This window comes from Corvus brachyrhynchos, unplaced genomic scaffold (assembly GCF_000691975.1).
Source record: "Corvus brachyrhynchos isolate BGI_N302 unplaced genomic scaffold, ASM69197v1 scaffold5, whole genome shotgun sequence".
NCBI classification, from domain to species: domain Eukaryota; kingdom Metazoa; phylum Chordata; class Aves; order Passeriformes; family Corvidae; genus Corvus; species Corvus brachyrhynchos.
Genome location: NW_008238321.1, coordinates 11,172,976 through 11,185,081, shown reverse-complemented (window position 1 = coordinate 11,185,081; position 12,106 = coordinate 11,172,976). Strand labels below are relative to the sequence as shown.

The window sequence follows — 12,106 nt, the reverse complement described above, 5'->3', positions numbered from 1 at the left end:
TGTCCCCCCGGCCAGAGGCCGTGCCGGGCCAGCCCCGCCCGGCAGTCCCTCGCAGGCGGGGAGCTCCGGGCGGTGGGCCGGGGTGTGGCGCGGTGCCCGGGCCGTTGGACCCCTGTTCGAAGCGCAAAAGTACGAGTGCTTCACTCCCCTCTGGATCGTTCAGAGCTGCCTGTCAGCTGGAAAAAGTAGAAACGCGTTATTTTTGGAGGTAGAATCCGAGATTTGAAAGATGAGATGAAGTTTGAGTATGTTGAAGGAATTGGCATGCAGCATCACTTAGTGCAGGTAATCCTTTCACCATACATAGATATATTATGTCTATTCTGATTATTTTTCCATTTTCTGCCTGGCACATTTAAGATAGTGGCATTAAACTGATAAAATAAGCTTTTCTATTACTTTTCAATTCCCATTTTAATAAAATTCAGTGTGAGCTAAAATAGAAGTAAAAATGGCTACACGGTAAGAGATGTATCACTTTTCTTCTCCATAGGAGTGTGAAGTTTAGGCATCTGAATAAACTAAGGTTACGTAATTGCTTAAATAAACACTTGGGTAAGGTATAAAAGATATCATTGAATATCTCATCCCACCAAGTAATTTAGAAGAATGTACTGGCAAACTCTGTTAAAGTTGTGCCAAATTAAATATGAAAAAAAACAGTATTTCTTGAGTTTTTCAAATTTTTTTTCCCTTTTGTTATTATTTCAGTTCCTATCATCACACTGAGTTTATATTTACTTTCATTGCCAGTAGCATCATTCCAGATAGTCCTCAGCCTCAGCAGCTGGTGTATTCCTTGAGAATCCAATCCAGTGCAGTAGCAGCACTGTGTGGAATAGAGATGCTGTAAGACTGCAGCAATTTAATATTTAATGTGTGTACTCAAAAACTGAGCGGTGTAAGCCAGAGAGGGATGACCGCTGTTTCCCCCTGGGCTGCTGGAGTCAGCTCCATCCCATCCCTCCTGCCTTGTGCCGTGGCTGCAAATCCTGCTGGAGTCATCTCCATCCCATCCCTACTGCCTTGTGCCGTGGCTGCAAATCCTGCTGGAGTCATCTCCATCCCATCCCTACTGCCTTGTGCCGTGGCTGCAAACCCTCCCAGTGCCTGGCCTGGAGGAGGCTGGTGCCTTGTGAGGGAGAGGAGGCGTGAAATAGAAGTTCTGGCTCACCTCCCCTGGCCATGCTGAGGTACTCCGGGCTGGCTCAGCACCGAGTTTGGATATGTGAGTTCATGTGGATGTGTGCAGGCTCCTTTCCATGGGTGCAGAGATCACCACTACCTTGGGTGTCACCTTTCCTGCCCACACAGGTGGCGTTTAACCCAAACCTCTCAAGAGTGAGCAGCTCCTCCTGTGTGGCCTGGACAGGCAGGAGTGACACAACAGGCTGAGCCACACCACAGACAGAGCATTTCCAGACAGTGCTAGCCAGTTCTCGGACAGCTGTAGGAAATGTTTCCAAAGCTGCAGAGAGAATCTTCTTTATCATTTCATGGTGTTTTCAGAGAGGTCACAGCAGAAGGTGACTCCTTCCCCTTGCCAGCAAAACAGGACGAGGGAAGGCCCTGCTGTGCTGAGCTCCGCAGCCTTTCCCTGAGCAGGGTCTGAGGAAGGATCAGGCCAAATGTGTCAAGGTGAGGTATCCACATACAGTAATTCTTGTTTGCTACCCTACAGCTCTGAGTTAAAAATCAACAGTGTGTGCAGAACAGGCCTTTCACTGTGATCTGTCCATGTGAAGGCTGCAGCACACTTGAGACAATTTCTGGGAAGATCCAGTCAGGATTGAATACATCAAACAAAAGGAGCCCAGTTCCACTCCTTGCTTGTGCTCCACTGCAGGCAGGGGTGAGGTGGTGATCAGGCCAGAGGGGAAGTTCATTTGCTTATACTACTCACTTAAAGCAAAACAGGGGAATTCTTAAAATTGATAGTATTGATAGTCAAGTTAAATAATTTCTTACCAAAGAAGTCATAAAACAGCAGGGACTGTAGATTTTTGTTTGTGTTGGTTGAAATGTTTAGATGTGTGTTTGTTCAGGACTTAGTAAGATGGAGATCCTGGGCTGTGACTGGGGTGCCTGTTTACTGCTGCAATACAAACACTGGTGCAAGGGATATATTGTGGAGGTACATAGAGTTGGACACTGGGTACTCACTGTAAATGGGGATTGCTGAGGAAGGGGTTTCTGTGTCCAACTTTCCCTAGGAAGGGAATTAATGTATGTGTAGTGATTGCTAACATAATTCTGCTCAATGCAACCTCATCAACATTGCTTTGGGTGGAAGTATTTGCGAGAATCTACAACGAGCAAGTGATAACAGATTCAATTAAATTATTACATTTCTAATGTACACATTAACAGGGCATGAAGAAACTTCGATTGTGGTTCCAATTTCATCCCATCTTCTTAATTGTATGTGCAGTAACACCACACCTTGACATTTGCAAAGTGGCATCAGATCACCCCGAGTTTGAAATGTGATTCCCAGCCCATGATTATGTAAAATTAAACTGCTGCATAAGTACATTGGGAATTTGCAGGACAACCCCTGCATCAAGGGACAAACAATTAACAACTTTATGAGTGCTTTCCAATTTATGTTTAAAAATACATAGAAGTAAGATATAGTATTGTGTAGACATATGTTTTGGTTTGTTGAGCCTATTTCTGGATACTATTTTGAGCACTTCTGTCAGCTGTGCAGTAGCAGACTTCACAAAAAGGTATACCATAAATCACTCTGGGTGTTAGAGCTGACAGCTTTAAATAAATACAGCTGACAGCTCAAATAGCTGTTCCATTGACAGAATGTGGTCTAAATGTGTTAACAAATGTGTAGACTCAGCAGTTTGGGATTAGTTTAGCAAATAAATTACAAAACAATGCTGTGATCCAGCAAAAAGCACAAAGGCTGTGTATCCCTGGTCTGCACGCTTTGTTAACACTGCAAGAGGCCTGTGGAGCTGTGTGGGAAAACACAACAGTGCAGCTGGAGCTGGGCTCCTGCTAAGACAGCCCTCACATCCCCCAGACTTCTTCTGTTGTGTGTGATGTCAGGGAATGTGAGCAGCACTGTGAGTGTCGTGGTGAGTAATGGTTTAATAATGGATGCATTTGCTTTGCAGGACCAGAGATTTCATAAAGGAAGGCAGTAACTTTACACTAGCTTGGGTTATGATTAAGAATACAAAGTTACTGAGTAGCAACTGAAAAACTGCTTTCATGCAAAACTTGAAGTACTGAAATGGGTTTTTTGTTTAATGTTGCTAGCCTGGGTCTGAAGAAAAGCTGGTAAGAGAAGATGAGGAAGGGGCTAGGCAGTTAAAAGAATTTCAGCTCTGAAGATGGATTATATTAATATGTTAATTATTTCCATTCTGAGCACTGCAAGAAATGAAAATTACATTAAGAATGATGCCACAGTTTGACATATTTAAGGCATGGAATTTTTCTGCTTAGAGGTTGAATAAGGCTACAGGGTTTTTTTATATTTTAATTTTAACTGTTCACAGACAGGGTAGACTGGCACAAGGTATTAGGGGGTACATGACCTGAACATGGAATAGCATTTCTGAGACCTGTATTTTAAGGGAATCATAAGTATTCTGGTATTTTCTATAATGTATCTTTATAGTAGTTGTGTCTAGTGAATAATTGTGTTATGCAATGTACAAGTGGCAATTCTGATAACCACTTGCAACTTCTATTGCAATCTGTAAGCAGGACTGCCAGTGATGGGTGATTTCTGACTGCTGCCTTTCATGTCAAATTGTGGTGAATGCAGTAGATTAATTATTATTTCCACCCTATTAATTAAATATGTACTTATAGTGAGCACCCATATCCATGTGTTAAATGCGGGTTAAATATGGTCAGTATATTTAGTTGTTCCTTCCTTATCAGTCAATAAAACCCTGCCCAGGAGCTTTCTCAATTACAGGGGCCTGCCTGAAGCACTGGGAATTCTACATGCCATGTCTCTAGGAGCTTTAGCAATGATGTGTTGGTTTATGCTAGGGAGCAGACAAGTATCTTTGTCAGTGAATAAATCCAGTTTGAGTTATGACTATCACATGTTTCACAAGAGTATTCAAAAGTATGATTTAATGTTTCAAGGATCCTGGTGAAGTGATGTTTTAAGTGTTTCTTCCTACAAGTCAGCAAGTTTTCTGTTACTTAAATCTGCTGGGGTAGGTGCTGTACTACTGGGGTTTTTAAGGTACCTTTTTTCCTGATGGAAAGCATGGAAAGACTCTTTAACTGCAATACTTTGGATGTTTGAGAGACCTCAGAATATCTTGAGTGGAGCAAGTGTATTTTTTTCTGCTTGGTGGCCTGCTCCAGCATCCTGTTGCGTCTCAGTGGAGAATAACAAAATTTGTGCTTTGCCTCTGGGTTTCTTTGTTGAGGGCACAGTGCAAAGGCTGACACTGAGAGGAGCTAGAGTTCAGAGTGCAACAGCACCTGGAAAATTCTTTATATTACAGGCATTTGCCTGCCTGATGTAACATGATTAGTCAAGGTCAGGACACTTAATTGTCAGTGAAATGCAGAGCAGTTTGTTTGTTACCTACATGTGAACTACTCCAAGACCCTTCTGTCATCAGACTGATTTCATTGCCAAGAACACACTTTATTTCTTGTGATTATCCTGTGACATCCATCTTATGCTCTGAGAATGGCCATGGGTCAGACCCTCAGCTTGTGTAAATCTGAATATCTCTGTTTAAGTCACTGATACTCTAGAGATTTATGCCAGGTGAGCATATTTCACAACATTAAAAAGTAATATCAAAATTCAGTGTTCATTTTTTATCAGTTTGTATTATTTCTTCACAATAAAAGGAAAAGTGTGATGGCCATATTAAATTCTCGCATGTATTGAGTCTACCAGCTTACAAACAACTTGTATACCAAATTAATCTGCTTGAAAACATCTCGAAATGATACAAAGATTCTGTTTTCAATTGTCAACTGTTAAGAATTGTGGATTGCTATGTATGTGTTTTTTTAAAAGGCAGTTGATGTTTCTAGTCTGGCTTGCCATTGCTTGGCTCCCAAAAGAGTAGGTAGCTGCAGAGAGCACAGAGAAGAAATCAGGGAGGAATCATTATGGAATTTGTTTGGGTTAAGGTGTCTAGGGTGTCTCGGAGGATGGAACTGCGTGAAATTTGCTTCACAATGAGTACAGGAGAATTTAATTTAACTGCTTTTGCTGTGATGATGAGGATGTTTTAACCAACAGAAATTTTTCAAGTACTGTTTCGTTAACAGGCTGGGAGAGAGCAAAGGCTCAGCATATGGAAGCATTAACTCTATGGACTCTGTGACTCTGGTGCTCTGAAAGATGCATGGTCCTTTTCTCAAGTCCATTCAGACTTGTTAATCTCTTGCCCAGGAGTAGCTGGTTATCTCATAAACAGTTCTGTTCTGGGTTTGGTGTTTTTATGCACAATTACCAGTATTCATAGAGACTTTTGGTAAGGAAGAAATGCAGTTAATTTTGAATGTAGTCATATGCAGCAAAGGAAGAAATGCACTGGAACTGCAGTGACTGAACTGTTCACTTTGCTTAAGGGCTTCTGTCGTGTTGTGGTGCCTCTGCAAGCTGCATGTGTGTGCCCTGCAACTTGCTGATGTTGAGAAAGTAAGTGAAGGTATAAATACTCCATCAGAGCATCTGAATATCTCCTTTTCTAATGAGTGAATAGTTTGCTCATAAAAAGACGTTTCTTCATCATCCCCAGAGATGGATGTGAAGGACATTTTTAACAGGTCAGTCCAGCCCACCAGGGAGAGTACGTTGGAGCTTTCTCAACATGCATTTTTACAAATTCTTCCTCCACACTTTCAGTCCTCCCTGTTGAGAAAATGAGAAAATACCACCAAGAAGATATCTTGCTTCCCCTCTGCTTCTTAAAACCTCACAGTTGTCTGAAACATCAAGTCCTCATAGGCTTTCCTTTTAATTCTTTGTGCAGGAAAGCATGTGGTTTCTCTTTCTTCATCTATTAATTAGCTGGTGTAAAAGAGTGGTTTGAAACTGCAACAACCTCATGCAGAACCCACTTCTTAAGCAAAAATATATGACTGCTTTTCACTTGGAGGTCAGTGAGAGATTTTACCCTCATCTATCTCACAACTGTATCTGAGCTCCTAGTCTTTGGTGAAAATCTGAATGTTCTGAGAATTTAAACTTAATCCAGAAGGCTGAATCCAAACAGAACTCCCACTAATTTCAAAAGATGTTCCATATATGAGGATCTGATAAGTTCAAGATCTTGGAGGGATTAACACTTTTGGTTTAAGAATTCTCATGTTTCAATATAGGAGTCAAAAAAATAGACACAGGCTACAGTATATGATTACTTTTTATTGGATATTTTTAAGGGAAGTGTCTGCTAAAGTAGAGGTTAGAACATGGTAAATAGTCCACACAATGAAAAAAATCAGTAATCAGTGTTCCATTATGTTGCTAAGTCAGTGAAAAAATAACAGACCCTCACAAGATAAATAAGGGACTCCCAATTTTCAAGGTTTTTGAGCGTCTTGTGCAGATTCATCCCAATTCTATCTTGTTTGGTCCTAAGCCTGCACCATTTCCTGGAATTCTGTGAAAGATAAGAGAATATTTACATGAAAGAAATATTCACATGAAAGGATTAGGAGTAAAGGATTAGTGTCTTATCAAGAGATTTAGAATAGGAATGAACAGAAAACAGTTATCTGATAGATAACCAGAGAAGAAATGTGTGGACAAGAGGCATCACCTAAACATCCTCTTCTAAACAACACACGGAAAAGCAGTGTTTTGATGACACTTACAGGGAATAATTAAATATTCAGGGTCGTTTTGGCCTTCTCTCTGCATAATACTGATCTTCGGCAAAAATAACGGAGTGGCTTATATGGAATTTAAGTAAGAAGCAGGTAATAGCTGAAGTGAAAAAATGATAAGCGAGTGTGTGTGTTTTATTAGCTGTTTGTAATGCTTCAGACGTTGAGAAGTGTTGATTTAGAGCACAGGCTAAAGCTAAAAACACTGGGCAGTTCTATGTGGTATGGTCCTGGCGTGTTGAGTTGTGCAATAAGATACTGTTATTTTAAAGATCTTTTAAATGTTTGGCTTCCATGAATTAGAGTATCTGATCAGTCCCATCCCTGAGTGACTATATTAATATACAGATTGCTTCATAAATCATGTATGTTTATTCTGGCATAGTTCCTAAGGAACTGGGTTTAATTCCTTCCAAAGAAAGAAGCAGAAGAGTTCAGTGCTGCTGGTGCAGTGAGCCGGGGAATCTGCACGCCAGCACATTCCCTGCATGCTGTTCCCTAAGCCCCTTTCATGCTCGTCCAGGCAGCTCGCTGCTCTCATGGGGCGAGTTGCCATTAGCTGCAGGCCTTTTGTGTGTGTGCTTTGTCTCCAAAGCACAGCACAGAAGTACGGAATTAGGAAATCAGGAGGTTTCTGCACTGTGCAGCCATTATACCACACCAGTGTTTCCACGTGGTGAGTGCAGTGTGCTGCTTCCTAAAACTGCTGCTCCTTCCTGTCTGGTCCTTAACCTGCCACTGGAGATAGACAGCATCCATCCCTGCACAGATCCTGTTGTGGGATCTCATACTGGGGTAGTGTCACTTGATCATTCTGTTCTTCTCATGCAAAACAAATATGGAACTACAAGGGACGTATTGAGAATGATTTCAGTGCCCAGTGGAATTTCTGTGGGGCAGTAGCTGCTGGAAACGAGCTGATGTGTGAGCTGTTTGTTCTCCTGTGTGCAGCTGGTTCTTTTGTCCTTGATTTTACATTTGTGTATTCCAAGTGATGCCAGCGCTGCCTTACGTTAGAGTAAGTGGGAGGAGACATGAGGGGCAGTTCTTTTCAGAACAACTGGAAATAGGGGAGTGAGTGGCAACAGGAAAGTTCCTTAGGGTTTTTTACTTGCTCATGCAAAAGGAAATTGCAAAGATGAATCTGTAAGATCAGGGACCATTTCCACCCTTAAACAGGTTGCTACTCAAGGGTTTCAGTAAAACCAGAGGGCACATTAAATGTACCATCAACATAAAAGAGAATCCCACATCACTACAAACATCCTGAGGTGCCTCATTCTGTATTTAAAGCAGGTAATACCTTCAGCCCCGATTTTACCATCCCCATCATGATCTGCAGCTGCCAAAAAGGTCTTGGTTTCTGAGGTGGTTAACACTCTGGCTCCACACTCAAACCTCTGAAGGAAATACCTTGGAAGGAAGCAACTTGGATTTAGACTTTCACGCCATAATATTTTTTATGCTTGTTGTGTAATCAAACAGATAGCTATCTCTAAATAATTTACCACAATAGCCAAGTCCTTCAAACACTGTTTGACAAGCTAAATCTCAGTTGTATATATTTCCGCTTTGTAGGTGCAAACCTGATTAAATTGATTCTGTCCACTATGAAAATCCAGCCCCAGGGAGCTCTTTTTTTCTATATTGAGCATAAAAGGCAGGTATTATTAATTTGCTTCTCTCTGTAGGGATTATCTATTTAAATACACATTTCACAACCTGCTGAAGGTTTTATCAACATTTAGCATAAATTTTGTTCACATTTACTGAAAGTTCTGGAATGGAAAAACTGCTGATTTTTTTGATAGCCTCCAAGTAGTCAACAAAATCCTTACTTGAGCTCATCTTCCTCAATAAAGCCACTTTGATCATTGTCGAGAATCCGGAAGATCTCCTTGAGCTGGCTGCTACTCTTTTTAGACATCCCACTGATCTGAAAGAATTTTTTGGGACTAAAGGAATCTGGAGCTGAAAATAAATTAATAAAGAAATTAACCCCAGACCACTGTGTTCACTGTTCCTAAACGGTCTGAGGATGCTACTTTGTTACATTTTAATTGTTCTAAACAAGACCAGTAGGTGAAGCCTGTCAAAGAATGAATGAATTTGCCATACTGCCCCATAGCCTCCTAAACATCCCACAAAATCATGTGGGGATGCTCCAAATTGACAATATAAACCAGTTATGAACAAACATACTGTGACAGCTGAGTAAAGAGATTACAGAAGTCTGTTTCAAGTATGCACTTGTTCAATATTTCTTTGGGAATGAGTTAAACTTGCCAGGTGTTGCACAAAGTAATAGATTTTGAGAGTTTTAATTGTTTTCTCACCTTGGCAGTCCCGCAGAGCAGCAGCGATGTCAGAAGGGCTTAGAATGTCTGTAAGGCTCATTTTAAACCTGCACAAAATAGAATATTGCAGAGTTTTGAAATGCAAATGCATCTTACAACAAATTGAGTTTTTCCGTGGTTTGAAGATATATAACATCAACAAGAGTAGATGAATCTCACTGATCAAACCAACATCTCTGCTATTCCTTAACAAATTACAAGGTTTAGTACATCACTTCCTTCAAAATAGCAGTGCAGAAATAATGCTTTTTAATGAGATGGGTTACATTAGCTGTGTTGTGAGTTAACGATCAATATTTTGTCATTTATCTACAACCTATATAAATAAAGCACATTTTAAAACTCTATGTAACCATTAATCTAATAAATAATTCCAGTCTTACTGGAATGCATGGAATCTGGCAATACAAGTAACAATATCTGCAGTTGGAAAAGGAAAAGTAAGAAAAATTGCTTCTATTATCTCCCCCAACAACTCTAAAGAATAAAAAGAAAACAGATACTTATCTATATAAAGTCCATCCATATGTAATTCCAGCAATTAAAATAAAAACCTTAGAACAATGGTTATTGTACTTACTACTGGTGCAGCTCTGCACAGTAATTTTATTTAATTAATCTCAAGTCAGCTGCTCACCTTCTGAATTTTCTCAGCTAGGTAAAGGAAAAATAGTTGAGGAGATACCAGGCAAAAACGTAATGTTGGCTCTGGCTTGCCACTCTGTCTTATAAAGGATTCAAAAGGTGACAATAACCACTACTTAGGTTACACTTTCATGGATCAAATGTTTGAATTGAGACCTGGCTCAAATTTCTTCCTTAACTAATTAAAGTTTTCTTTCTATTTATATCCTAAGATAATACGGACAAAAAGAAGAGTTTTTTAAAATAAATCCACTAGTGCTTAATTAAGTACAACTCTGCCATCAGAAGCACCTTTCAGCCTCCAAGTGTGTTAAGAGGTAACCTCTGCACCTGAAAGTCACTCTTTGGCAGGTGACTCCAGCAGTCAAATCCTTACGAAAAGAAATGAATTTGTTCTCCCTGGGTCTGTTGATCCTTTGGAATGGAATGTATAAGGGAGGTAGGAGATGAAAGATCAGAGGTGACAATGTGTCATTCTGACAAAGATAACTTGTCACTAGGGTAGAGGAAAGCATTTCCTAATTTGGGTGGTCTTTCTACAGTAAGCTTCATTTTGTATTTCCTGACCGTTTCCTGAATTACAGAAACAGAAACCAATGCCTTCAGTGGCAGAAAACTATGAACTAGGTAAAGCTGAATAAAATGATCTTGTTGTCAGTATTCCTTGGAAGATGATGTATAATCAGTTGGCCTACTTAATAATCCATTTTGAATGTTTTGAATTACATGAAATCAATAATAGGCTTACTAGTTGTAGCAAATTCTGTAGGTTGTAGGAATCAGACATTGTTAGTGTGGAAATAGTTTTAAATACATTTTATAACACACACTCTCACAATCTATTTCATTAATAATGAAATTTTAATTGTAAATCAGAGTTTATTATATATTTCAGGAGTATTACTTTTGGAACAAAAAACCTTAAGAAAATTCGTAACAGCAGATAGGAGGTTTTCCTTCTCAGACAAAAATCTGTTTCCATCTTTAAGGGGGTTAATATGGGCAAAATTCTAGGATGAAGACCAATAAAACTCATGTGTATTTTGGTTAGTATTTATTGTGTAATAGTCAATTGTGGTAGCTAAACTAATGTTCTCTTAATCCATGAGCATTGTTTTATTTTTAAATGAATGGAAGTGGCATGGTATGGCAAAGAGGAAATATTTTTATAGTAGCAAGGGTTGCAAATTATACTGTGGAGCAGAATAATAAATATATCTAAGCCTTGATGTAAGTTAATGAACTACAGTGGGTTTACTCCTACTTGGTTTAATGACAGTGAGAAAACTGTCAATCATAGCAAATATTCCATAGCACTGTTTTAATTTGGATAGAGAAATGCAAGGTATAAGTAACACAAAAAGCAGACATAATTTAATGATACTTTTACCTTTTTTGCTACCTCTTCTGTATGCCAAGGAATAAATCACAAATAATCAGACTTACCTTTGATCCCAAATACCAGCTGTCCAGGAACAAACAAATGCTCCTTCTATTGCTTCCAGTGGGAAAACTGGTTATAGTGACCTGGAAGAACATTTTCCTATTACACCTAAGAACCCTGGGCAGTTGTAGATTAGTATTGTGTGATTAAAACAAATTTAACAGTGCTGATTTGTACAAGCTGAATCTTTTGGTGCTCTTTCCATTTATCTTCTTTATTCAGTACTGCCTATTTGTGTTGCTTTCTGCCTGAGATTTCCATGATGTTGTGATGTCAGGCAGTGTCAGTGGGAGCTAAGTTCATTCTGTGCTTTCTCCAGAATCACCCTGAAATAACTTTCAACCTCTTAGGTACCTTTTTACACACTGTTGTATTTTCTCCTTTATGATTATCTCAAGTTATCTGAGTTTGAACAGAAGGGTTCTTTTTTTACTGCCAAGACGTCTCTAGAGAAAAGGGCTTTTTTTAGTGCTCTGTGACAGTGTCATAGATGTTCCTTTATAGAAGACTTCCCTTATTTCTGCTGGCTCCTACACAGTACTCATGGAACTGCTCTCTTTGTTTGTGTTTCACTTGCCATAAGACACTAATTATTGGCAGCTAATGAGAACGAGGGAATTGAAATGAAGTAGAGGAAAACGACAAGATTGAGGTGAGCATGTAATGCTCAAGCAGCTCAGGATGTGTCTGCAACTAATTTGGGCATTGTATTTAAAATATAAGCACCAAATGTTCAAAGAACAACATCTGGTTACCTCATACACTCTGCCATGGCACACAGAGTGCTGAGCTGGTTTTGTGTGTATTCAGCAGG

General features: G+C 39.7%; 2 protein-coding genes across 2 annotated transcripts in view; one reads left to right on the top strand and one right to left on the bottom strand.

Moving 5' to 3' along the window:
• LMTK2 (lemur tyrosine kinase 2) overlaps positions 1-12,106 on the top strand; it is a 107,622-nt gene that overhangs the window by 1,725 nt on the left and 93,791 nt on the right. The window lies entirely within an intron of this gene.
• LOC103615445 (parvalbumin, thymic CPV3) lies at positions 6,595-9,247 on the bottom strand. The gene is made up of 4 exons (XM_008633495.1): positions 9,183-9,247; positions 8,685-8,817; positions 8,150-8,259; positions 6,595-6,620 (listed from the first exon to the last, which is right to left on the bottom strand). Exons 1-4 carry the CDS (start codon positions 9,241-9,243, stop codon positions 6,595-6,597), a joined length of 330 nt encoding a protein of 109 aa, XP_008631717.1. The 5' UTR covers positions 9,244-9,247.